This window comes from Melopsittacus undulatus, chromosome 14 (assembly GCF_012275295.1).
Source record: "Melopsittacus undulatus isolate bMelUnd1 chromosome 14, bMelUnd1.mat.Z, whole genome shotgun sequence".
Taxonomy (NCBI): domain Eukaryota; kingdom Metazoa; phylum Chordata; class Aves; order Psittaciformes; family Psittaculidae; genus Melopsittacus; species Melopsittacus undulatus.
In genome coordinates this window covers 200,378-223,633 of record NC_047540.1, presented here as the reverse complement: position 1 = coordinate 223,633, position 23,256 = coordinate 200,378, and the positions used below count along the sequence as shown (strand labels likewise).

Sequence of the window (23,256 nt, the reverse complement as noted above, 5' to 3'; positions counted from 1 at the left end):
CCCCTCACCTGCTCCTCAGCAAGGTGCTGCTGCTCAAACTGCACTGAGTAAACCTCACAGGGCTTCTTCACCACCACTGTCCCCTCTTCCCCACGGCTCTGGGGCAGCAGCGGTCCCAGCTCCAGCTCTGCGGGGATGGACTCCAGCCGTGGCTCCAGACCACGTCCCAAGACCGGCACCTGCAGGCGTTGGCTGCTCTGGCAAATCTGGATCTGCAGCTCGCCCCGGTAGCACTTCTGCAAAGAAGCAGCACAGAAAGCTCCTCCGTGAAGCCCCAGCTGACAGCACCTCCAAGTCAACAATCGCCCAGGGTCAGGGGTCTTGTCAGCACCTCCAAGCTGAACCCAAAACAGGTATTTACTTAGAGCAGGGGCTACAGCATCTGCATGGCTCTCAGGAACTGCAGCGAGTCCTGCTCTGGAGCATAACTGGACAGTTGGCTCCCAGGTGGATCTAAAATGGGCTATCAGAGGTTTTCACCTGGGCATGGGGGAGCGCAACGCTCATGAGAAAGGTCTGCTTCCTCAGACACAGTCCTGGCACTACAGCACCAGGCAAACATCAGCTGTGTGCAAGAGGCACCTGAGCTCTCACTGGACACAAATAAGGATCATCTTCTCTGCTCAGTGCTTGCCTCTGGTCAAAGCCAGACACGAGACGCTGAAATCTCCACGAGCAATTGAGATCCCTGGGACTGTCCCCAGGCATGGAAGCACTTGTGTCCATCCTGTCACACGCTACCAGTTTCCAAGTCACGGTGGCCACATGCAAACTGCCTTTGGGAATGCTCCATCATTTAAGCTGACTCCCGAACTGCTTGGGAACGTGCAGGGGAAACTGAGGCGCAGGAAGCTCCATGTGGAGGCAGAGCTCATGCCCCGCTCCCTGGGCTGGCCTCCCCTTACCACACTGCCCTGCCAGACCTCCTGGCGTGACACCCACCAATCTCACCTCTTCCATGGGTGAAAAACGGACTTGGACGTGGCACTGCTGTCCTGGAGCGAGGCTTCCAGCTGAGGGCAGCACCTCAAAGCCACAGGGCACAGACTTCATCTCCTCCAGCAGCTTCTGGTGCTCACTCCCTGGCAGATGTTTGTCCACCTGCGCACACAAACCAGTGGCGTGAGGTCTCCTTGGTCTGTGAGGACAGACCCTCGGTTCCTGCAGTGCTCCGAGATGCTGGCACGGTGCAGGGAGCACCTTCATCCCACCCAGACGTGGCCACCACTGCCTAGAACTGGAGGGCAAACATGCTGGCAGGGCAGGCAGATGGGGAAGCAGTGTCCTCAGAGAAGGAGGAATGGGTGAAGACGGCAGAGAAGTGAAGCATCAGCTAGTGAACAGGCCCAGGTGAACCAGCCTTGCTCTGTACCCTCAAAAGCTTCCTCAAGCGAGCTGCAGCCCAAGTGCTCAGGCAGCCAGAGGGGCACAAAAGGCACGAAAGGCAAAGAGAACCCAACCAAGAAGTTGTGTGTTACACGTTGTCTGTGCTTTACCTCCTGAACAGGATCAGTCATGCTGATGGCCCATTTACAGTGGACCTGGAACGTGTTGTGGAGCTGGATGGTTTCTTCCTGGCACTGCCCACACTGGACAGCAGAGAACTCCAGCCTGTCCCTGGACACGCAGAGGGACGGCTCAGCCACCATGGCACGGAGGCGGACCTGGAATGTGGGGCCTCCTCTGACCTACAGAAGGACAGAGCATCCGGTTGAGAGCCCACCCGATACTCGCTGCTGTGCCAAACCTGCTGCCTGCCCCAGAAGCTGGAGTACCTTGATGGGCAGGAGCACATCCACTTTTCCCAGGGGCACGTTGGCACTTTGTGGGTCGAAGCACACTTCAAATGTCTTGCTCTCACAGGAGGGCAGGCGCTTCACACGCTCCAGGCACACGCTGAAGCCTGAACACAGCAAAATAAAGCAGCTGAGATACGCAAGCAACAGGAAATGGCTCAGAAGCACGGTAAGGCCACAGGGGTGTCCTGGCTGGCAGCTCTCTGAAAGACCCCTTTGCATCTCCAGAGAAGCTGCTCTTCTCCCTTTGGCACTGCCCAAAGCAAAAGGACTTTCACATCCAGAATCCAGGGGTTACATAGTAAAAAGAAATCACATTGCTTGAGGAACTCCAGCAATTCCTTCATCAGGCGTCTCAGGGAAGGATGCATAGACCTCTCCAAAGGAGAATTGCCACCTAAGATACCAAATGCTGGGGTGTTCCCTGGACAGCGGCTTAGAAGAGACGACTGGCCACCCCACAGAGACAGCAGTCACCATGTGGTGGAGCTGCAGCCTTACCTCAAGGCCTCTTTGGGAAGCCTGTTTCCATAGAGCAGAGGATCCCACAGGCCGGTCAATAAAGGCTGAGCAGAAGTGCTCTGGCACTATGAACTCTAAACAAAGCACTTCCGAACCACAAAGGGTCCATCTGTTTGCAACATAAACCCTCAGAGTGCACAAAGAAACTGGGATGATGCTCACAGGAGCCAAGAGCAGAAGATGCTGAGAGGCGATCAAGGTGATCAGCCCTTCTGGCCCCTGCTATCAGATTTTAGGGCAGCCACAGGCAGAGCAGGTCTCTGGGCACTGCTCACCAGAAGTCAGGCTCTTGAACAGGGCACCCAGCATGGGGGCACTAAGGAGGAAAAAGCTGTCCAAGGAAGTACTCAAATCTCCCCGTGACCAATGGCTTCAGCTGATGTGTCAGAGATAGCTCCTTCAAGCCCCTGTGAAGCCTCTCCACCACAGGTTACCTGTGTTATACAGGACATATCCATCGACACGGAAAGATGCAGGGAAGTGCCCAGTGTTGGTGATCTTCACCGTGTGTGTGTGTATGTCACCAGGAACAACATAGCCAAGGTCCAGGATGTATTCGGGCAGCTCAGCTCTGAAAGGAGGAGTAAGGACACTGTAAACCCCAGCATGGCGTGGGCTGGAGAAGCAAATGGAGTGGATAATACTGTATTCACTGCTCTGAAAGCTCAAGCCAAGCCCAGGAAACCCAAGGCCTGAGCACCCAGTAATAACACTTGGCTAAGTCATGGGGAGTGCAGGGCCTAGGATTTATCAGCCACCAATGGGATCTTCGAGTGACTTTAAAGTGGGTACTGGACACAGTTCCTATGCTGCGAAAAGCCATTGCAGAGAAGTCCACTGCATCTCCACTGATCTCAATCAAACTGCTAAGCTGGTGTCCAGCCCAAGCCTGAAACTGCTTCAGGACCTTGTCATAGCATTTCCTTGCAGAGGCCTTTGGCAGGCAATCCCATTTGGAAAAGTGCATAAGGGATCTGGACCATTCCCTGCTCTTCCTGCATAGTGGGGTCTGTTTCTTGGCACAAAGACGCCGGCTTTGAGATGCCCCTTTCAGAGCTGGTCAGCAGGGCTGGTGCCTGTGCTGTCTGCAAGGGCTTGCTCGTCTGCACCCCTCAGCTCTGAGAACAGAACCCACCAACTGTGGGGAGGGGAGCACCTCCAGAGCTCAGGGGAGCACTGTGCAAGCGAGGACACCGAGCTGCCCACAGGGAGCACATCATAGCTCTCAGCATCAGGCCCCTTCTGAAGTCCTCAGCTGTTCCCAGCTCTGAGACACAAGGAGCTCTCAGGAGCAGGCCTGCACTGCTGGCTGTTACCCTCGGGGCCCCTGCACACAGGCTACAGGACTCCCTACTAACTTGAGAAGCCTCCGATGGACACGCTGGTGAAAGGCAGTGTCCTCCGGGGGACGGGAGCTGAGAGCTTTCTGCTGTTCCACGGCATGTTCCTCCATCAGCATCTCCTCCATCTGCAGCTGAGCATCCCACTGAGGAAAGTAAAGACAGGGGCTGCTTAGCAAAGGTCCTTCCCAAGGCACAAGCTTGTCTCAGGTGGAGGATCCCACCCTGCTCTTGTTGAGAGAGGCGATGGAGTCATTCTGTCTCACTGCTCAGTGTCTGGGACACTTCCTGCTCTCTCAGGCAGGATCATAGCTCCAAAGAAATGAACTCCAGTGTCTCTCCCTGCCCAGTTATCAAAGCTGATCTGGACACATGGACAGACAAGCCAGAAACCTTCCAAAGCTCCAAGTATGTCCCTGCCCCCAGTTAGTGCCAAAGCAGCTTGGACAAAAGCTCTCCTGGAAAGGGAACCATGAGAGAGCTGGAGCCTCTCAGAGATCCAGAACACAGCACAGCCTCAGGGTGCATTCAGGCTGCTGCTTTACACTCTGTAAAGCTGGCAGGGCTTGGCCAGTGAGCAACAGAACCCCCAGCACCGACCTGAATGTCCTTCAGAGCACCATAAACCCAACTGCTTGAGCACAGCCCTTAGCATCTCCTGGGGTAGTCAGGAGCTGGTGCATCTCCAGGAGGGACAACTCCCAGAGGTGGGCAGCCCATGGGGCACACTGAGCTGACACAGTCCGTGGCCAGGGCTGTGCAGGGAGGCACCCAGTGCCAGCAGAGCCCTGGGCACAGGGCCGTGGGGCGCAGGGGCTCCAGTGACACGCAGGAGGGTGGCACGTGTGGGACAGGGCAGCAGCTCTACTCACCATGGTGCCCGAGTCGTCCATGCGGGGCTCAGCTGCCACAGCCTCCCCCAGAGCAATGGCCTCGTCTCTCTGGCTGCCTTTGTCCAGCTTTTCTTGGGCCTTTTGGAGGATCTTCTCATATTTGGCGTTGCCTGAAAGCACAGAACACCACCAATAGCAGTGGGGCAGCACAAATCCCATGGAAGACGGGAAGCCCCATTCCCCCAACACGCAGACACAAACTGCTCCAGCAATGGAGAGAAAGGCGATCCTGCTGCATCTCACCCCCAGCCGTCTTTCTCGCCACACAGGAGCATCTCAGCCCCACAACGTGATGCAAACCCAACCCTGTCAAAATCCCTGCCAGCCTCTCTTGCAGCTTCCCTGTGCTTTTCTGCCCAGCCCTTATCTTCCAAGACCTCTGCCATATGCTGGCAAGCTGTGCAGGATGGTTCCTGCGGCAAAGCCACACGGGCTCGTCTGCCAGAGACCAAGGAAGCAACCAGAGGGCTGAGTTTGCCTGACAGCCCTGAAACCTCCAGGCCTGGCGGGGGTGCCTGTGAGCTGCCCTATGGGCATATGGTATGGGGGAAAGCCAGGTGACCTTCCTGGTGAGCAGACAGGCAGTGCTCACCTTTGATGTTCCTGGGCAGGTCCAAGTGGATCCTGGGAAAGGTCCCTTCTCCTTTCAGGCAGACTTTTTCTGGCTCCAGGTGACCCACTTGGATCTGGAAAGCCCTGCAGAAGACTCCAGGCACTCCTGGCAGGTAATAGACTTTCAGCACTTGCTTCTTGCCAGGTTCAACATAACCCTGCGGGGCACAGAAGAGGGAGGGAGGTAGTGTACCAAAGAGGACTCAGTGGAGGGATGGCTCACACGACAGACACGCTGAGACAACAAGGCAGCTTCTCATACATAAGGAAACATCAGACATCACCACCTCCAGCTTTCTTGTACCCAAATGCCCGAGTCCCCTACACCAAGATGCAGTATGTCCTTCAGAGGCCTCGCAAGGCTGCCCTCTGCTCAGCATGAGCACAGCTCTTCTGCTGACAGGGTTTACCCTCTGCTAGCCAGAGCCAGGCACAACAAACCAAAGCTCTTTCACCAGCTGCTCTGGAAGAGCACCGAAGGGCCTGCGCTTCCAGCAGGGCCAGCACCTCCTGGCAGCAGCTTGCAGGAGAGGACATCAGCGTGTCATCCCTCAGGCGGACAAGCACTAAGGAAGGTGGAAGCCACTCGGCCCTTTGCTTCCCCTTCCCATTGCAAAAGGGCACCAAGGCAGGAACACTGCTCCAGCTCTAAGACACCCAGGCAGGATGACAACTGGGATGGAGTGATGCTCCAGTGATGGCACAACCAGAGAGCTCAGCACTCAGCTCCAAAGAGCTCCCACAACCATCGTGCCTCCCACTGCTGGTTGCTGTAGGACAGCAGAGGCAGTGGTGGCCAAGGCCAGTCAGGGGCTCCACTAGGATTGTGCTCGATGCACCTCCTCTGCCTCTGCAGCAATCGCTCACAGCCCCGTCTCTCCTGCCTGGTTTTGGACAGGGGTTGTGTGCTCATTCCCCCTATTTTCCCCCAAAACTCTCTCCTGGGCAGCCTGACACAGGCCGGGTGAAGCCCTTGTGCTACTCACCATGCTGGGCACGACCAGGGGCACGCCAGGCAGAGGGCTGGCTGCAGTGCCTGTGCCGGGGCTCAGCACCACAAAGGCAAATCCCAGCTTCCCACTGTTCTGCAGGGTCACTGCTGCTTCCGAGACTTTGTTAAACACCTGAGGAGAGGACAGAAGAGCAGGAAGTTACAGGCACACGTCTGCTGCTCACAATTTCATTCCTCTTCCATTGGGTCGAAAGCAAAGGAACACAGCCCAGAAGCAGGGAGCGCACAGGAGAGATGGGCACTGGGCTCTCTGGGTTAACCTGGGGAACCCGTGACTGCAGGGTACCTCTGAGCCCTACACAGGGACAGGTATTTGTGGCAGAGGTGCAATTACAACCACGGAAAGATCAGGAAGAAACCAAGTAGGGGACACAAGCCGTCTGCACTTGAAGGTGTCACCCAACAGCGAGCTGAAACACAGGAGGAGGCACTGAGGCATTTCAGGAGAAAAGCACCTGCACACAAGTATTTGTGGGCAAAATACAAGCCAAAAGGGAGACAAACAGGGCAACGCACACACGGCCAACAGCTGGAAACAGCTGTGGGGTTGTAACTGGAAAGAAGTACAGTGAGGGTTATTCTGGGACATTCTATCCAGCTACAGTGACTGGAAGCCCAAGTCAGCTGCCTCCTTGGCCGATGAATCAGGAGCATTAAAAGAGAGCACCTCCTTGCACCTCTGGCTTTAGGAGCCCATCAGCGGATGGACATCTGAGGGACACATCCCTCTGGAGAGCAACACTGGGATCCTGCCTGTCCCAGGAGGCAGCGTTAGTTCCCTCCAAGAGGAGGGATTCCCAGCTTTGGGCTGGGCTGGAGATGGGCATTAAACACCAGCTTGGAGCTATCACCCAAACGCTGGACTTCCGAGCCACAGAGCCAGCAGAGCAGCTGGGAAGGGGGGAGAGCCCTCGACCCGGGGGGGCAGCAGCCCACCGGTCATGGCTGGAGACAAGGAGCTCTGACAAGAGCAGCGTGCGGTACCTGCAGCCCGCAGTCGATCTCGGTGGTGTCCAGGAGGTAGCTGATGCCTGAGGCCTCCCCACGCAGAGCCACCTCGTAGCAGGAGTCCAGAGCTCTCTCCGGATACACCACACTGAAGGGAGCCTCAGGAACTCCTCTGTTGAGCAGGAGCACCTGCAGCAGCAGCAAGAAAGCAACATGGAAATACATGAAGAATCCTCTTTACTTACTGAAGGCTCACTTCTTTTCTACTTTAGCAATTAACATCTGTAAAAGGCAGAAGATGCTGAGCGCTGCTGCCAAATACAACAGGACAAGTTCTGCCTCAGGGCTTTTTCATGCAAAGCAGGGATAACTTCACACAAACAGAGCCACTCTGGCCTTATTCCCCTGACACAGAGCACTCCACTTGACCTGCAGTGGCAAGGACCTGCTCAGCACCACCAACTTGATTCAGACCCATCCCACACCTCCACCAGGCTCACTGCTGCCCACGAGCCATCCGGATCCACCCCATGCCCTGCCACCCGTCCTGCTCACCCCGTAGCTGTGGCTTGAGCCAACAAACACCTTCCCGACGCTCAGCTGGTCACAGCTGAGTTCCACCTGGGGCCCGACGCCTTCCCCGCTGATGCACAGGGGCAGCCTGGTCTCACAGCCTGTGGAGGGAAATCTCTGTGAGCGCAATTCCTTCTGCTACCCAGCACTTTCCAGGTTGTCTCAGTGCTGCTGCCGGTCCCTGGCCTGCATGGAACCACCTCCAGATGCTCCAGGAGAAGATACGGGACCCATCTCGTCCCTCAGGAGATCAGCCTTGGGGCTGGTTTCTCATTTCTAACCAACCCCCTGGGATGGTGTCTCAGAGAACCACAGAATGGTTTGCATTGGAAAGGACCTCAAGATCATCCACTTCCAGCCCCCTGCCATGGACAGCGACACCTTCCACTAGACCAGGCTGCTCCAAGTCCCATCCAGCCTGAACTTGAACATTGCCAGGGATGGAGCAACTTCCTTGGGCAGCCTGTTCCAGTGCCTCACCACTCTCACAGCAAACAATTCCTTCTGGATATCTAAACTAAATCTCCCCTGTTTAAGCTCAAACCCATCACCCCTTGTCTCATCACTCCAGCCCTGGAAAACCAGCCCTCTCACTGAGCAGATCACATAAGCCAGACATGTACTGCTAACATGCACATCCCTTGGTGCAAAGGCAACCGAGACCTCAAGGCTTACAGCCAAACTCCAAGGTTGGCTTCTTTCCCTCAGATTTGCTAGTGATGACAGAGCACAAGATCTTCAGTCTGAAAGCTGCTCTCAGCCACTGAAGCCTGAATCCTGGCTCAAATTTTGGATGAGATCTCACTGCCATCCCATTCTACTCTGCACACAAGGCGAGCAGCACCAGGAGGAGGAGAGAGCCACACAACCAAGACTCATCTTGGAGGTAAATGGTCTACAGGCTCCTGGTGCTCCTTCATTAAAGCTGTGTGTGTTGCAAATGCTGGCAAACCCGTGCCAGGAAAGCTTATTCCTTCACTGCTTTGTCTCTTCTGGGGTCAGGAAGCCAGAGCCAGGCATCCTGAGCCCTGGCCTCGGACAGGAGACCACCGGGAACCGCAGGGACAGCAGCATGTGCCAGCACTGTCCTCTTGAGTCCTCCAGAGCTACACGAGATCCCAGTGGGCTGGAAGAGTGTTTGTACCTCCTCTGTGGGAACAGGAGCAGGAGGAAGGAGCTGTACCTGAGATGTCACAGTAGGCTGCCTCTTGGTAGACTCTGGCTTCTTTGGGCTTAAAGATCACATTGATTTCAAGTGAAGAATTTGGCAAGATATCTCCCTCCTGAAACAGAAGTGACAGCAAACCATTTATCTTCAAACAGCACATTCTTGTTGCCACTACAGCCCTGTAAGCCTTTATTTAGAGCATCAGCAAAGGGCAAGGAGCAAGCAACACCTGTCAACAGAATTTATAGGAGAGCTTGGAAGCAGATGCAGAAACACCTTCCAAAGTCCTTCGCCTTTACTGGCACCAGGAAGGGGCTTTTGTTACCCTCAGAAGAGACTGAGCTCTGGCTCAGGGATTTAAGTCTGGGCCACGCTACCAGTTTCTGCAACTGTCTGCTGCTTCCTCAGGGTCTTCTCTCTCTGCTGCTCTCCCACAGGATCCTGGCACTGGTGCTCAGGCCCAGGAAGCCTTGTCACACATTTCAGCAGGCACCCCTGGTTTCTATCTGCTCTCACTTCCTCCAACTGCTTTAAGCAAAGGCACCTCGTACAGCCCTTCAGCCCCTAGCATTACAAATACACTTGACGTAAGTAGCTACACCTGTGGCAACCGTAATAACGCTCTACAGGAATTCAATATTGAGTTGACGGAAGCAGATAAAAAGAACAGAGTCATTTTTCTATCAGCACAGCCAGGCTCTGATTCCACTCTGCTCTTGGCTATTCTCAGGAATCTGTCCAGAAGAGCCTTGAACTGACTGGAGCCTCCAGCACTCCTGCAGCATCAATATTTACTAGCTACGGTTCTGCCACTGACACAGCACTGACAGCTTAGAGGACAGCCCCACAAAAATTAAAGAGCTACAACATGGGAAGTTATTGGCCTGCAGCTGCAAGTAGTTCCCTGATGCACAACCTGCTCTGAGTCAGGAGAACACAGGCAAGGACAGGCAGAGAAGAACCCTTTCAAACACCAACCGCCAGTAACTGCAAAAGTCTGAAAGAGTAAAGTCACTTGGATTCTTCTCAAAACCTGCACAAAGTCCCCATGTGGGACAGGAGACACTGCCCATGACACAAAGCCCTTGCTGCCCCAGCCTCCTCCCATTCCTGTATCCCCATTCCTCTAGCCAGGGCAGCTGGAGCTGGCTCAGGGCCTCAAGGCATCTGTCTGACTCTGCAGTTGATCCCGGCCCCAGATAACCCAAACTCAACATCACAACGCTGAGCTGCCACTGCACCAAAAAGTACAGCTTCAGCAAGAACCTGGAGAACACTGCAAAGGTGCATCTCAAACACTGAGGAGTGCAAAGGAGAGCCCGGCAGGGTTACTGCGAGTGCCCAAGGCCCTGGGGGCATGATTTGCTCCATACCGAGACCACACTGACTGCTGCCATCATTCTGTACACACTCTTTAACTAGTGCAGGAGGGAGATTAGAGCTTTGGGCACGTGCCATTGCTTCCTTTACAAGCTAATCAGAGGAGGGTGCAGCACACACACCCCCTTGCCAGGGATGATGCCTTGCTGGCCACCAAGCACCACAAAGCCATCCAGTGAGGCACCACGATCCTCACAAGGGACACATCTCCATACATCCAAGGTGCTGCTGGGTCCCAGGGCACAGCCAGATTACACTTCTCTAAGGCACCTGAGGAACAAGCTTATGGGCTAGCACTAAAGCCTCTCCTTTTCTAGGGATCAGCACAGCTCTCAGGAACAATCCTGATACAGCACCCCCACTGGAGCCTTGCATTCATAGCCTCCATCCCAAGAGAACTGACCCAACACTTAACAGGCTCAAGAGCAAGACTCTCCATGGGAAAAGGATTGTTCCATAAAGAATGGAATTCATGGAAATCAAGAGACTGATAACACTGCACAAGACAGCAGGGGAGAGACTCCTGTAGGAGCCTGCTTTGATTCAGCCCTAGAGCAAACCATGTAACAGGAACACAGCCATTTAGGAAAGGTTTCCACTCACAGCTTGGTGCCAAGCTACACTTCATGTCTCTACATCATCACATCTTGATGTGGACAGGACTCAGCCACAATTCCGGACCTTCCCTTAATGCACCTCAGGAGCTCAAGAGCAGCTTAAGCTCATTGTGGAGACACAGCAACTGGAATGAAGCAGGAGCCCTGGGGCACACTCCAGAACCAGCTCTCACACACCACAGGATGCTCTGAAGGCTCAGCTCAGCAGCTCCCACTCTCCCCAATATCCCTGCTGCTCTGACACAGTCTCTTGCTCATATCGTGCTGCTGCCAGCTACGGTGCTGTGAGACCACACTTGTGCTGGCACTGGTGGCTCTCAGCCTTACATGCGCTGCAGGAGCAAGCAAGAAGAGAACAGCAGCCCCTTCCTCAAAAACAAAATCAAAACATAAACTAGTTTCACCCACTGGAAAAGAAAGAAGAGGTTGGGATTATTCCAGGCTTCACTCCAAGATGAGAAGGGATGTTGCCCTGCTCAGACAGCAGCCATTCTTCAGCTCAGACCATGTGAATACCCACAGCAACGGCTCTGGCTGATTGAAGGACATGGGGGTTTTGCTTGCATCACCAGGAAAGTGAGCAGTTTTCTCTACCTATCTGCAGTAGAACTCAAAAAGCTTGTTTAAACCTGCCAGCCTCGTGTCCAGGCTCACAGACGGCACTGGAAGGGACACTCAGATGTGGTATACATCCAGGTTTTAGGAATGGATTGCTGACCCCCCGATTAAACTTGGGCTCAATTTGGACTCCTTTCCACAGGAGATCATTTCATTCTGCAGGTCAGGATGTGAACTAGCAGTGCACCAGTGGCCTTTCTTCACCCCCATGTGCTACATGGAAATGTGTCCTTACAGAGAGTAACTGATACCTCTGAACACTGTGAGGACACTCAGGAAGTGCCCTTCACTCACAGCCCTTGCAGCAGAGCCCAGCCTGGGGTCGGTTCTTGCTGCTGCTCAGAAATGCTTTCTGCAACAAGCGCCCCCAGCCTCACCAGAAACCTGATGTCTCCTCTCTTGGCACATGGAGCAGTTGACGTGGGATCTGCCAAGGGACCTCATTCAGAGAGGAGAAGGACGAGGAGTAGGAAGGGAGGTTCTCAGCCATCACTTACCATGGGCACAATAGTGAAAATATCACTGCAGAAAGGCATGGAGTCTCCCTGCACCTCTGTCCCCTGGTTCTGGGAGGTGCAGACGGGAAGGGAAGGGTGTTCTCTGAGAGGGGGGACCACCCCGTGCTCCTTAGGAACATCAACCAGCTTGTCCTCTTCCTGCCTCTGCAGCCTGTGCCATGGGAGAGACAAACAAGGAGATCATTGAAGAAGCAGCAGATTTGCAGAGCCTGTCGTGTCCGTGCACGAGCAGCAAAGCACTTGGTGAGGAAGAGCAGCAGCTCAGCACGGGGCTGACCCTGAGACACAGGCTCCCCCATGGATCCCATTATTCCCAGCACAGCAGCGAGTTTTACTCCTCACTGACAAGCTCATCAGAGGTTTCTTAAAGCTGGCAGCCCTCAAGAAAAAGCCTCCTGCACTGGGAGGGGAGAAGCAACCGGGTTTCAGCTGCACGTTACCAGCAGCACACTTTTCCCCTTCCCTTTTGCACCCACAGGGATGAGGAAACAGTATCTGCACTGCCTTGCACCAGAGGATCCCGGTGCACTTCCAAAGCAAACCAATGGGTTTGGCATCCCACCACTTCAGTGACACAAATGGGTTTCTGTGCATGAAAACAGAGGTGCCAAGAGAGGAAGGGACTTTGCCCAGCATCACCCACGAAAGAAGTCAGGACCAGCATCTCTGAATGCAAACCCTATGCTGAGCCTTGAACCACCTCATCTTTTCCCTCATTTTGGCCTCCTCTGCAGAGATGCAATGCAGTTAACCTCTGCCTTTATTGCTGGTTGCAGCAGAAATCATTCTAGTGGTTAGAGATCACAAGCGGGAGATGAGAGGGGAGCAGTGCTGCACAGTGGTTGCTCCTTACTGGGAGCCTGAAAAGTTGCACAAGGATTCCCCAAGTCACAGAAGCTTTTAAGTCTCATTTCCAGTTCATCCCCCCAGGCTGTCAGTGTTTCTCTGCTGCCTGAATTGGGAATTTCAAAGCTTCACCAGAGGCACCCTTGGAAGAACCTGCCCCATCTCTCACCACCAGGACACAGGTTGCTGAAGCCCAAAAGCACTTCCAAGTCCTGGCTGCCCTCCCTTCCCTGCACAGCCCTCCCCCTCCACATCTGCCCAGCTGAGGAGCAAGGCCAGAAACACCTCCTTGGGCCAGAAACCAGGACACTGGAAGGCAATTCCCCAGCCTACAGCAGGACGGCCTCCACCTTCTGGGCCAACCGAGCACTGTATCCTGCGTGTGGCTGGAAAAGGAGCCTGACACCTTATCAAAGAAGAAACTGCTTGAGTATCATAAGAGTTGTGCCACCTGCAGCTCTTCAGTGCTACTGCTCAGTGCAGTCCCAGGTACCGAGTGCTGACACCTGCCTCAGCCTCATGGACCCTCCGCAGTGCACGCAGCTCTGAACTCAATAGTTTGTGGCTCCCAAACGTGAATTTGCCCTCTGAGGCAAGCCAGTGATTGCAATCAACCTTCTCTCCCCAAAACATCATCCTCAGCTGTAGCACGGGTGGGACTGGAATGGCAAGGGTTAAGCTCCACGCTGTGCATGGCTCTGTCTGCCCTAATCCCTTCAAAAGCCCCAAGAGCCCTCTGAGGCTGTGTGTTAGTTTTCCCCTGGTGCATCTATCTTGCTGGGAGGAATCTCTCAAACAAACCTCAGCTTCTGCCGCTCCTCCTCTTCCTCATCAACAAAACGCTTCCACTGGAAGTGGGCCGTGATGCCACTCTGGTTGTGGATGACCAGGGAACTTTGCTTTGACAGCGTGAGGGAAGTCTTCTCAACTGTCAAGGAGCTCTTGTCAAGCCTGATATCGGCATTTACAGCTGTTCCACAGAGGCTTTTGTGAACATCTTCACCTGGAACAAAGCAAAGGCAAAGTCTTGGCTCATCTCACTTGCTGATGGAAGTACAAGGAACGGGGCAATCTGCAGGCAACAGGAGAAAGAGCTGCAGTTCTGAGCTGCATCAGCAGTTCCCCACATCAGGACATTTATCGTATCCTGACAGCTGCACATGAGATGGCATGAGGATGTCCTGGCACCACCTTAGGCACCCTATTTTGGGGGTTGTTCGTGGAGATTTATCCCCAAGGTGACAGCATTTACAGTGAGACTTTGCAGATGTGCCCGGGTGCCCTTTGGGCTGCCATCCCACTCAGGTCATAGGGAATTCTACATCCAAGTCACTCAGTGACGCTGAGGAGCCCCACCTCAATCATGGCTTGCCCAGGCTCTCCTGCAGGCAGGAGATGCCCCCACTCTCGTGTCATCCTCATCTCCTGCTCCTCAAATATTGGCCATAGCTCTCATCTCAGAAACCAAGCAGGAGCATTTGAAATTAAATGGACAAGGGCAAAAAAAACAATGGCAAGTACAGAGCAGCTTCTGTGCTGAGCTCTGCACTCAGCAGAGTGCTATGGGGCCCTCGGATCCATCTGCCAACTCCTTCTTTTGCTCCTTGCTGCTCTCACAGCCAAGTGCCTCACTACTGCCAGCACATTCTCCCTTGTCAAATGTGCTGCTGTTACCACCTCACCACTGGATAAGTGAGTCCCTTCACTAGGGTAAGTGTCCGCTGGAAAGCTGGAGACTTCCAGCATCAGAGCAACACGCACAGCAGCACAGCCATTCCCAAGGGTTTCTCCAAGGTCCTGTTCACCACCTACCTTCAGACATCATTACACCCTCACATTACTGACTCCAGCCCTAGCAGCAGCTTCTTCCTAAACCTCACCATTAAATAACTGCTGCTCACAAGGGGGGTTCTACAGAATCATTCCCAGGCTACAGCAAAGCTCAGAGCACCCTAATGGCTACCGCTGCCACACTTACTGTTCCTCACAGTCACAAGACCTCAGCGTGGCCCAGCTCTCGGCAGAGCACCCACTGTACCCGTGCATCACATCACAAGAAGAGGGTCTCTACCTCAAAGGCCTTGCCAGGAACTGTAACACAACACATCGGGATGAAAAGCAATGACCAGTCAGCAGAGCTCTATGGGACAAGTTGTAGGCTCTTCAGACAGCTCTCTCGCACGTTAAAAGCCATCTCCTTTTCAATCAGGCTCCTTGCTACGCCTTCTTCCCCAATGGAGCACCCAGAATATTCCCCATCGCCCCCTGTGCACTGTGCTTAGGAAGATCTGCTGCCTTGTTACAGGCTGAAATATTCCAGCACAGCAATATCTGGCAGCCAGCATGGAAGCTTTGCTCTACCCAGCGTGAAGGAGTCTTGCAGAAGGGATTCAACAGGACAATGAAGCCATCAGACGATGATGGCAGACACTGCTCTCTTTGGAAGGACACACCGAGGGTGCACCAAGCACTTACCTGTGTCATAGTGAACAATCATGGGACTTGTATAAACACCGGTCTTTGGTGGGTGAAATTCCACCGTGACTTGCATTGCTTCTCCAACGCCAAGAGTCCCAATGGAGGGATCCACAGAGAAAGGGCTGCAACACAAAGAGAGAGATCTGGGTCCTCCGTTAACTTTGCAGTCTAGTTCACTTCAGCTCTCTTGTGCAAGCAAGGAGCAAGCAAACCACAGGCGGTACAAGAAAACCAGAGCATCCAGGATCAGAAACAGAGCGGGTGACTCTCCCTGCTGAAGAGAAGATCACATGCAGAAGAACCCTGCAGAGGATCCCATGGTATAACATGACCTCAGCCCCCAGTCCTCTGCACACAGCTCTCAGCTCTTCACCTCTGCCATCCAGTTACTCACAATTCTACGGTTTTTGTGTAGCTCACTTAAACTTTTGTAATGCTTCCCATTTCTTTATTGCAAATCGGGACTGAAATAGTTCATTGCTGAAGTTCGGGAACTCTTAAAACCCTTGTCAAGGAGCTCTCAACACGTGCTCTGTCATCCAATAGAGTAGTTGGCAAGTGCATTGCAAATAGATGCTAGACTTCACTGGGTACTTATTGTGCTGGTGACAACTAGGCCTGGAAATCCCAGAAGGAAACTGTACAGTGATTTACAAGTTCCTGCCCATGGAGCTCCACAGGGAAAAGCAGCAGCCTGCTTAAAGAGCACCCTAGAAGCCTGCTTAAACAGCCTTGCCAGCCTTTGGCAGAAGCTCCTCTCAGACCCTCGTGTTTCACAGGAGACAAGTTGAAAGTCTTCTGAATCCCGTTTCCTGGAGAAGAAACTGAAGCAGCTCAGGTGCACCAACTGAGACACAGCAGGTCTTTGGTGCATTCTTAACCTCAGCTCCTGCGCTGAGACCTCTGGGACCAAGCAACTCTCAACTCCCAGCCAACTGAACCGCCTGCCTTGCGGATGCAGTGTCATAAACACATTCCCCTCTCCGGTGCAGCAAACTGGAAAACCAGTGACTGGCTTCTGAGACCAACAGGAACAGGACAGGCTGTCTGCAACACAGTTCACCTCAGGCATTTGATGACGGGACCACCAGACTACCGTGAACTTGTGGCCTCCAGAGACCGGGTGTACTTGGTTCCTAGTGGTATGGAACCATTTCAGAAGGTTATTTGTGACCACAAGGGTGCGAACCAGCTACTCAGCTACTTGAGCCCTCTCCAGGAAATGTGGGAGAGAGACAGCTCCAGGAGAAAAGGCCCCCAGCCCTTTGCAAATGCACCAGGCACTTGGAGCATCTTTCACCTGCACCCTCCTTAGCTTTCCGGTAGTCCACTTCTGAAGCCACCACCTGCTCCTCTCCACTTCAGAGCTCATTCTGCTTAGGCATATTTGGTCCCAGGCACCAGACCAAGCCCACGGGAAAACAAAGGCCCTGGCCCACACACTCTTATTGCCAGGGCCTCCAGAGCAATTGCTTTCATCTATGATCTCTGCTTGCTAATACAGACATAGCTGCTGATCAACTCTTCAGTGCCTCTCACCAGCTCATTGCTTGCCCATTTCTTGATGCTGCCTTTGGGCTCCGTGACCTGAGCCCCTCGAGCTGTCCTCTGCCACACAGCCCCTTCTGCAGCACTCCAGCTGCCTTCCTACCTTGGCTCTTCCAATCCAACAGCATCAGATATGCAAGATGCTGCCTTGGAGACATCACTGCACTGTAAAACTTGCTTGCAGAGCTTTCTCAAAGCACCGTAAGCAATGGCAAACCCCACGTGTCCTGCCCATGTCCAACACCTCAGATGCTCTGCCTCCTTTTTCTCACTGTTTACAACTCCATGAGCACACAACAGCGTTTTGCACAAGAGATGAGCTCCTTTACCTCAGAGTGGTGATGCTGTAGCAAGCCTCCCGCTTCCCCACGTTGCGCACCAGCAGAGTCTTCTGGGTGCTGAACCTGACTGGACACTCAGAGAAGTTCAGCTGCTCAGGGAAGTCCAGGCTGGCTCGGGCACCTATGGCTCGGATAGGCACAAAGAACTTCTCCCTCTCTGTGATGATGATAAGCTCCTCAAAATAATCCTGCAGGGAAAGAAACAAGGTCAGCACAGTGCCTTTAGCACCATGCCTGTGCCAGAAGAACTGCTGCTGGTTTCTGTGACTCTCACAGTAGCATTCAATAATGTACTCGCACTTTTTACCTTCATGGCCTTTCATTACAGATTATTTCACAAGCAGGGGCAGCCAGGGACCATGGGGCAGATCCTCTGTACCTTTCTAGAGGCATGCTGCTTGAGGATAGGACAGACTATTCAACTACATTTAAGCAGCAAACACAAGATGAGTAAAAGGCCATGCACAGGCAGCAGACTCTCAGCCCTCAAGCCAACAGACATTCCATTAAATATTCCACCACTGAAGGACAAAAGAGCCTGAAAGAGGCAAGAGCCTCCAGCACAACCTTCAGCACCAGCAAAGAGTCTCCCCCAGGTCTAGATCCAGTGCAACCCCATTGAACCCAGGACACTTCTTCAAAACCCACACCAGATGCCTGCTTTGGAATCCAGCCCTGCAGGTTCACCTTCCCCTCAAGGCATCATCTCTCGGGACCTCCACTCTCACCTTGTTCTCATCAGGTCGGAAAAGGATGCGGTAGGTTGAAGACGTGCCCGGGGCTACCTTATAGTCCTCATCACTCGGGCTGATCAACTCAAAGTAAGGAGAGTTCCCCAGGATGACGTTCAGCAGACGAGGAACCTGCACGAAAGACACACAACTATGATTTTGTCACTTGGGGAAACTTGAGAAGGGACCAGGACAGGCCACGTGACAGCCTCCTTACCACCTTCCCAAAACACTTTTAACTCTGAAGGTACACGCACGGAACACACAAGGCTGGACTTGAATCCCTTCTGCTCAGCTACAGAGCTGCAGGACAGAGGCAGTAGGAACAACATGTCCTGCTGTGAAGGAAGCAGGAAGGAGATGCAGAACCTCAGGTCATCTGCGTATTCAACAGGCCCAAAGAACACGCTTGCTTCTGCCTGCACACATCCATGCAATCATGCCTCTGCAGGAGGAATGTATTATCTGAAGGCAAACCAGCGTGGGTTATACGGGGGGAAGAAAGTCACTTCTGACACACACACCAAGCTGGAGTGGGCTTTTCAAGCTGCGGTGCTAGTCATGGGGGTGGGCTGGCAAGAGAAGGAGATCACAGACACTCTGGCCTTCCTGAGAAGAAAAGCTTACCTCAAGAGCAAAAGGACGAGCACAGGAAGACAAAAGAACAACCCCAGCAAGAAGCAGATGGCTAAGAGAATTTACAGGGGGCTGCAAAGCAGCAAGGGAGATCCATAAGACAAGGAAAGGCTGCTGCAGAGATGAGAACACCCAATGTGCCTGTATGATGGAAAGCCAGACAACCCCCCCAGCCTGTGCCTATCTATTATGGTCCTCAAAGGCACTTTCTGCTTTGAGATACGTGACCAGCACTGCCTCACAGTGTCACTTCATTACTGAAAGCCACCCTGAGCTCTCTGGAGGCTCTTGCTGCCTGGTGACTGCAGCCAGGCCTCTGGCTGCTGCAGGAGAGCCCCATTTCTGCCTGTCCCTCCTCATAGCCAGCCCTTCCTGCAAGCATCCTGCTGCAAGTGTCTGTCCTCTGGATACCACAGGCACAGAGACAGCAAACAGGCATTCTCTAGCACACAGGCAGCAACTCCCCAGCACCCAATGTCAGCTCAGAAAGTAGAACAAGGAGAGTTTGAATGACAGGCAGCTCCACTGATGAACACACCAGGCTTGGAACAAATGGAGGCTCATTCTGCACCCCCCACCCAAGCCTGAGAACCCATGGCCAAGGCAGCCCTCAATGCTCTAAACACCCTTTGCTCCCAGCAATGCCCTGCGGCAGCAAGCTCCAGGAGCCCATTCTTCCCACAGCAGCCACACGTTCTGGTCACCAAGTCCCTTGGGACGTGAGCCCAGGTGGCAAAGATCTTCAGCAAGAGCCACCCAGGACACCTCTGAGGGTGCTGAGGAGCAGCCTGAAGACAGGAAAGCAATTCGACAGCAAGTAGGCAAGAGCAGCAAGCACATAGTGAAGCACTTCCGTATCGGACTGCTTACAGAGCACCTACTGGGCTCCATTACACTTTGCCTCTCTTACACTTTGCTGCTAGCTGCAGTTTTAGGAAGCAGACAACCTCAGCTATCATACAGGAGACATCAGTAGGATTCAGAGGGATCTGGGAAACTCATGAGACAGACCTGGCACAATGTTCCTTTTCTCCAGGACATGACCAAAACCCAGCAAAATTACAACATAAGAAACTCTCTTGGGATTATCAGCTCTATTTTTGTGCATTTCAATATGCCAAGGGTTTTCCTTAGAGCTGGTCTTCCTTTTACACCAGGGCTGTCCAATGCCTGAGGTCGTACTAGCTTCACAACTAATTCATTTTGGGTAAAATCAACAGCGTACACACTGCCTCCCCTTCACAGGGCATATAAAACCCAAACTGCAGCTGTACCAGTCTATTACGTTTTATTGGGAATGGCACCAACATCAATGCAGATGTTGTTTTCCACTTGGGAAGAATGAATAGAGCAAATTCACTGTTTGCCTCTTCGCTGGTACTTGGCAAAGGCAAATATCTGAGGTGCTGCATGGCTGAGGGAGCAGCTGAAGCCAAAAGACACAGCGGGAATGAAGCAGAGCAGTAGGAAAAGAGAAACTGAGGCGCATTATAATAAGCAAAGGGCACACCTACAGCAGAGATTGCCCAAAGTCACTGTGAACCACACCAGTCGTTTCCCTTGGCCATAGGTACCCACACTGCAACTTCCCAGTATTGCCAAGCTACACCAGGAATGACACAGAACTCTCTGGCAGTAACTGAGGGACCACACCTTCATCCTTCCTTGCCAAAGGGTCTTCCATGCTCTACCATGCCCCTGTAAAACCTGTCATCTCAGGAGATACTTTGCCTTCTCTTGCTCTTCCTCCCCCTACATTAAGCCCTAACAGTGTCACTCCTTTTGTCCCATCCTTTCATTCTCCCAACAGGGAGATTTGAGGAGGGGATTAATTCATCTGCACACTTCCACCTCCCCCCGTGCCCTCCTCTCACACACACATCTTGCTCTTTCTTACGCAACAGGATCCGGAATTATACCTGTTTCTGACTTTTCTCTGCTTCCAGCACACTTCCTGTTACGCAGCAAGAGAATCCCTGTGCGGAAGAAAGTGCTCCAGGACAGGATGCTGAACTCAGCCCCTTCCCTGCCTCCTGTCTTTTCCCACCGGCTTGCTCTTGGCACATGTCTCACTGGAGCAAATGTTTCCCCAACTGAAATTCAAAAGGTCTCCTTTTCCCCCTTTACAGCAGAGCAGAACAAAATTGCTGACATCGCTCAGCTTTTCCCTGCTCAATTTTCTCAGGAAATCTCAAAAGGATCACAATCTTTCCAGTTCAAGCTGGACACCTTCAGGAGCACATTACCCTGCCTGTGCTGGGATTCTCCAAAGGGAAAGCACAGCCATGCTGGCTTAGAAACACCTCAGCAGAACTGAACTGAGCTTAGCAGGAGCTTCAAGCGGCACCTCAAGTCCTCCCCTTTAACTGCTCCTGCTAAGCCAGCCTGTTCCACTGCTCTTCCAAAACACCCAGCCTGCAGTGCTAATGCCAGCAGTTACAACTTACTCCAGCACAAAGTGGAGAAGACTCAAGACCTGTGCTTTGACAGGGACTTGCACACAGGTGGATGAACAGGCTGAGAGAGGAAAACATGGCCTGCCAGAAACCAAGACTGACCAAAGAGCCACCGGGACACGGTGCACACTCGAGGTAAAGCATGACAGCAGGCAAGAACTGCACAGCCCTCGACAATCCCATCAGTCCAGGGCTTTCAAGGGGAAGCATGCTGGCTCAAAGAGCTCCTTTGGGTAGATACCACCAGTGCACAGCCAAAACCAGAATCCCCAGCATGGGAACATTTCCCCCATCTTGCAGAATAATGCTGGTGAGACATTTTATTCTGCATGCGCTGCACTGCAGCAGGGAACTTGCTCTGCTGCACACCATGTGAATTCCACTGCTCTCCTCCTCCAGCCCAGTGCTCAACCTCCACAGCCCAGCACTTACCCTGTCTTTGTTCCTCAGAGCTAGCGACGCTATGTAGAACTGGTGGGGAATGTAGTTCTCAAACACCACCTCGGATGGGAAAGGCTGGAACGACCTCTGGTCCCGATCAACGGCTGAGAACTGCAGATGCAAGACAGAGCAGAGAGAGCTTCAGCTGCTGGGAGAAAGATTAACGAAGGAAGATCCCACACTCATCTCCAGTAAATACAGTCTCTTGGTGACTACATCTGCCCAGCTCACGCTAGGAGATGGCAGCTCACCCACCTCTGCTCTCAGCTCAGCAAAGGGTTCTGGACCATGCTGAGCAGCCTCAAGCTAAGAAGCTCTTTTGGAGGCTCTTTCTTCAGGTTGCCTTCTCTAAAAGGCAAAGCAGCGCTCACCTCCAGCAGAGCCCTCTGCTAAGCTGCTCACTCAACTCCAGACACTTGCTGGAACAGCCACCAGCACTCAGGGAGCAAGCAAAACCCAGCAGTTTCCATGAGCCTCCACAGGAAACAAGTTGCGGGTGAACTTCCCTCTGGGACAGCAACACTGAGTCCCACACATCCCACATATCTTTTTTTGATGGAGAGCCGAGAAACCAGGCGGAAGACACCAGTACCAGGGAGGAAAGGCCAACAAGAAAGTAACAGGGCAGTTGGGAAACAGATAAATGAGGTGAATGCTGGATGGGGATGAAGTTCAGCTCTTTCCCCAGCATTACTGGGCAACTTGAGCTAGGCTGCAATTCGTACCCCGTTTCCCCAGGAGCTTTAAAGTTGCTGCTTCACTGTATTCTATCACTGCCACCATTGAGGGAGTCCTGTGACCCCAAGCACGTGGCAGTTGACTACAACAAAGCCAGAGGTGGCTCTTTGAACAGCAGGGTGAGAAATAGCAGCTCCTGCCCTTGTGTCCTGCCCCAGCCCTACCCCCAGTAGCATGCTTTAGCGATGGTAGCTCAACTCCAGCAAAACCCACCAACTGCAGCACAGGTTCCATTGGCTTCCTGCAGATCAGGACTTCAATGGCTCACTGCAAACACATGTTTTGCCTTTCCCCAGCAGAAAGAACTCCACCACCACCAGTCGGAAATGACAACAGGACCTAATCATCAAGCTGCTTGGGTGAGCTGGAGGCAAGTCAGCCACAAGCACGTGCCCTCTTCAAATAGCACGTCAAACAGCAAGGAAAAGGCCAGGGAAAGGCTACCTTTTGATGGCAGACTTCACCCATGTCCCGAAGCTGGGCAGTCCGGGGCCGCCTCAGCTCCTGAGGCCTCGCCAGCCTTTGCTTGCTGCTGAGAGACTCTTCTGCCTCTCTGACCAGCTTGGGATTACGAGATGCTACCACTCTGCTCTGGAATCCATCCGCCCTTCTGGAAGACCTCATGGGCCGGGGGGTCTTGCCACTGGCCATGTCGCAGAGCTCACCTGGAAGAAGCAACAATTGGACAATCCACAACCCCAGAACCTTAAAACCCCACACCCATGGAAGCCTGGAACCCACAACCTTAGGGAAGGGCCCTTAAAACTCACCCACTCCCAACCCCCTGCCACGGCCACAGACACCTTCCACTAGAGCAGCTTGCTCCAAGGCCCATCCGACCTGGCCTTGAACACTGCCAGGGATGGGGCAGCCACAGCTTCTCTGGGCAATCTGTGCCAGGGCTTCGCCATTCCTGGCACACCCAAAGGACACAGCCATGTCTCCAGCCTCTGGCATCCTTCCTAAGCACAGAACGCAGGCCCTCCCCACCCTCACTCATCATTAGACCACATTTAGGCTCCATTCATAGACGTAAAACCCCAC

General features: G+C 53.3%; 2 protein-coding genes and 1 long non-coding RNA gene across 3 annotated transcripts; all 3 read right to left on the bottom strand.

Annotated features, from left to right (window-relative positions):
* Positions 1–1,231: 1,231 nt before the first annotated feature.
* On the bottom strand, positions 1,232–4,551 carry LOC117436998 (hydrocephalus-inducing protein homolog). The gene is made up of 6 exons (XM_034069385.1): positions 4,531–4,551; positions 3,677–3,786; positions 2,753–2,889; positions 1,776–1,903; positions 1,596–1,688; positions 1,232–1,333 (listed from the first exon to the last, which is right to left on the bottom strand). Exons 1-6 carry the CDS (start codon positions 4,549–4,551, stop codon positions 1,232–1,234), a joined length of 591 nt encoding a protein of 196 aa, XP_033925276.1.
* A 3,184-nt stretch (positions 4,552–7,735) lies between these two features.
* On the bottom strand, positions 7,736–12,040 carry LOC117436976 (uncharacterized). The gene is made up of 3 exons (XR_004550263.1): positions 11,977–12,040; positions 8,880–8,979; positions 7,736–7,797 (listed from the first exon to the last, which is right to left on the bottom strand). It is a non-coding gene; the product is annotated as an uncharacterized lncRNA (long non-coding RNA).
* A 2-nt stretch (positions 12,041–12,042) lies between these two features.
* On the bottom strand, positions 12,043–22,863 carry LOC117436997 (hydrocephalus-inducing protein homolog; the record flags this gene model as incomplete). Its single annotated transcript, XM_034069383.1, has 7 exons — positions 22,657–22,863; positions 21,466–21,585; positions 17,939–18,073; positions 17,199–17,398; positions 15,319–15,443; positions 13,645–13,846; positions 12,043–12,148 (listed from the first exon to the last, which is right to left on the bottom strand). Coding segments are annotated over exons 1-7 (1,095 nt in total), but the record flags the coding sequence as incomplete, so codon positions are not given.
* Between the last annotated feature and the right edge of the window lie 393 nt (positions 22,864–23,256).

Coding starts and splice junctions, on each gene's coding strand:
- LOC117436998 (XM_034069385.1), bottom strand. CDS start 4,551: ATGGACGACTCGGGCACCATG. Junction 3,787..4,530: donor TGGACGACTCGGGCACCATG/GTGAGTAGAGCT, acceptor GCTCAGCTGCAG/ATGGAGGAGATGCTGATGGA. Junction 1,689..1,775: donor ATGTGCTCCTGCCCATCAAG/GTACTCCAGCTT, acceptor GTCCTTCTGTAG/GTCAGAGGAGGCCCCACATT.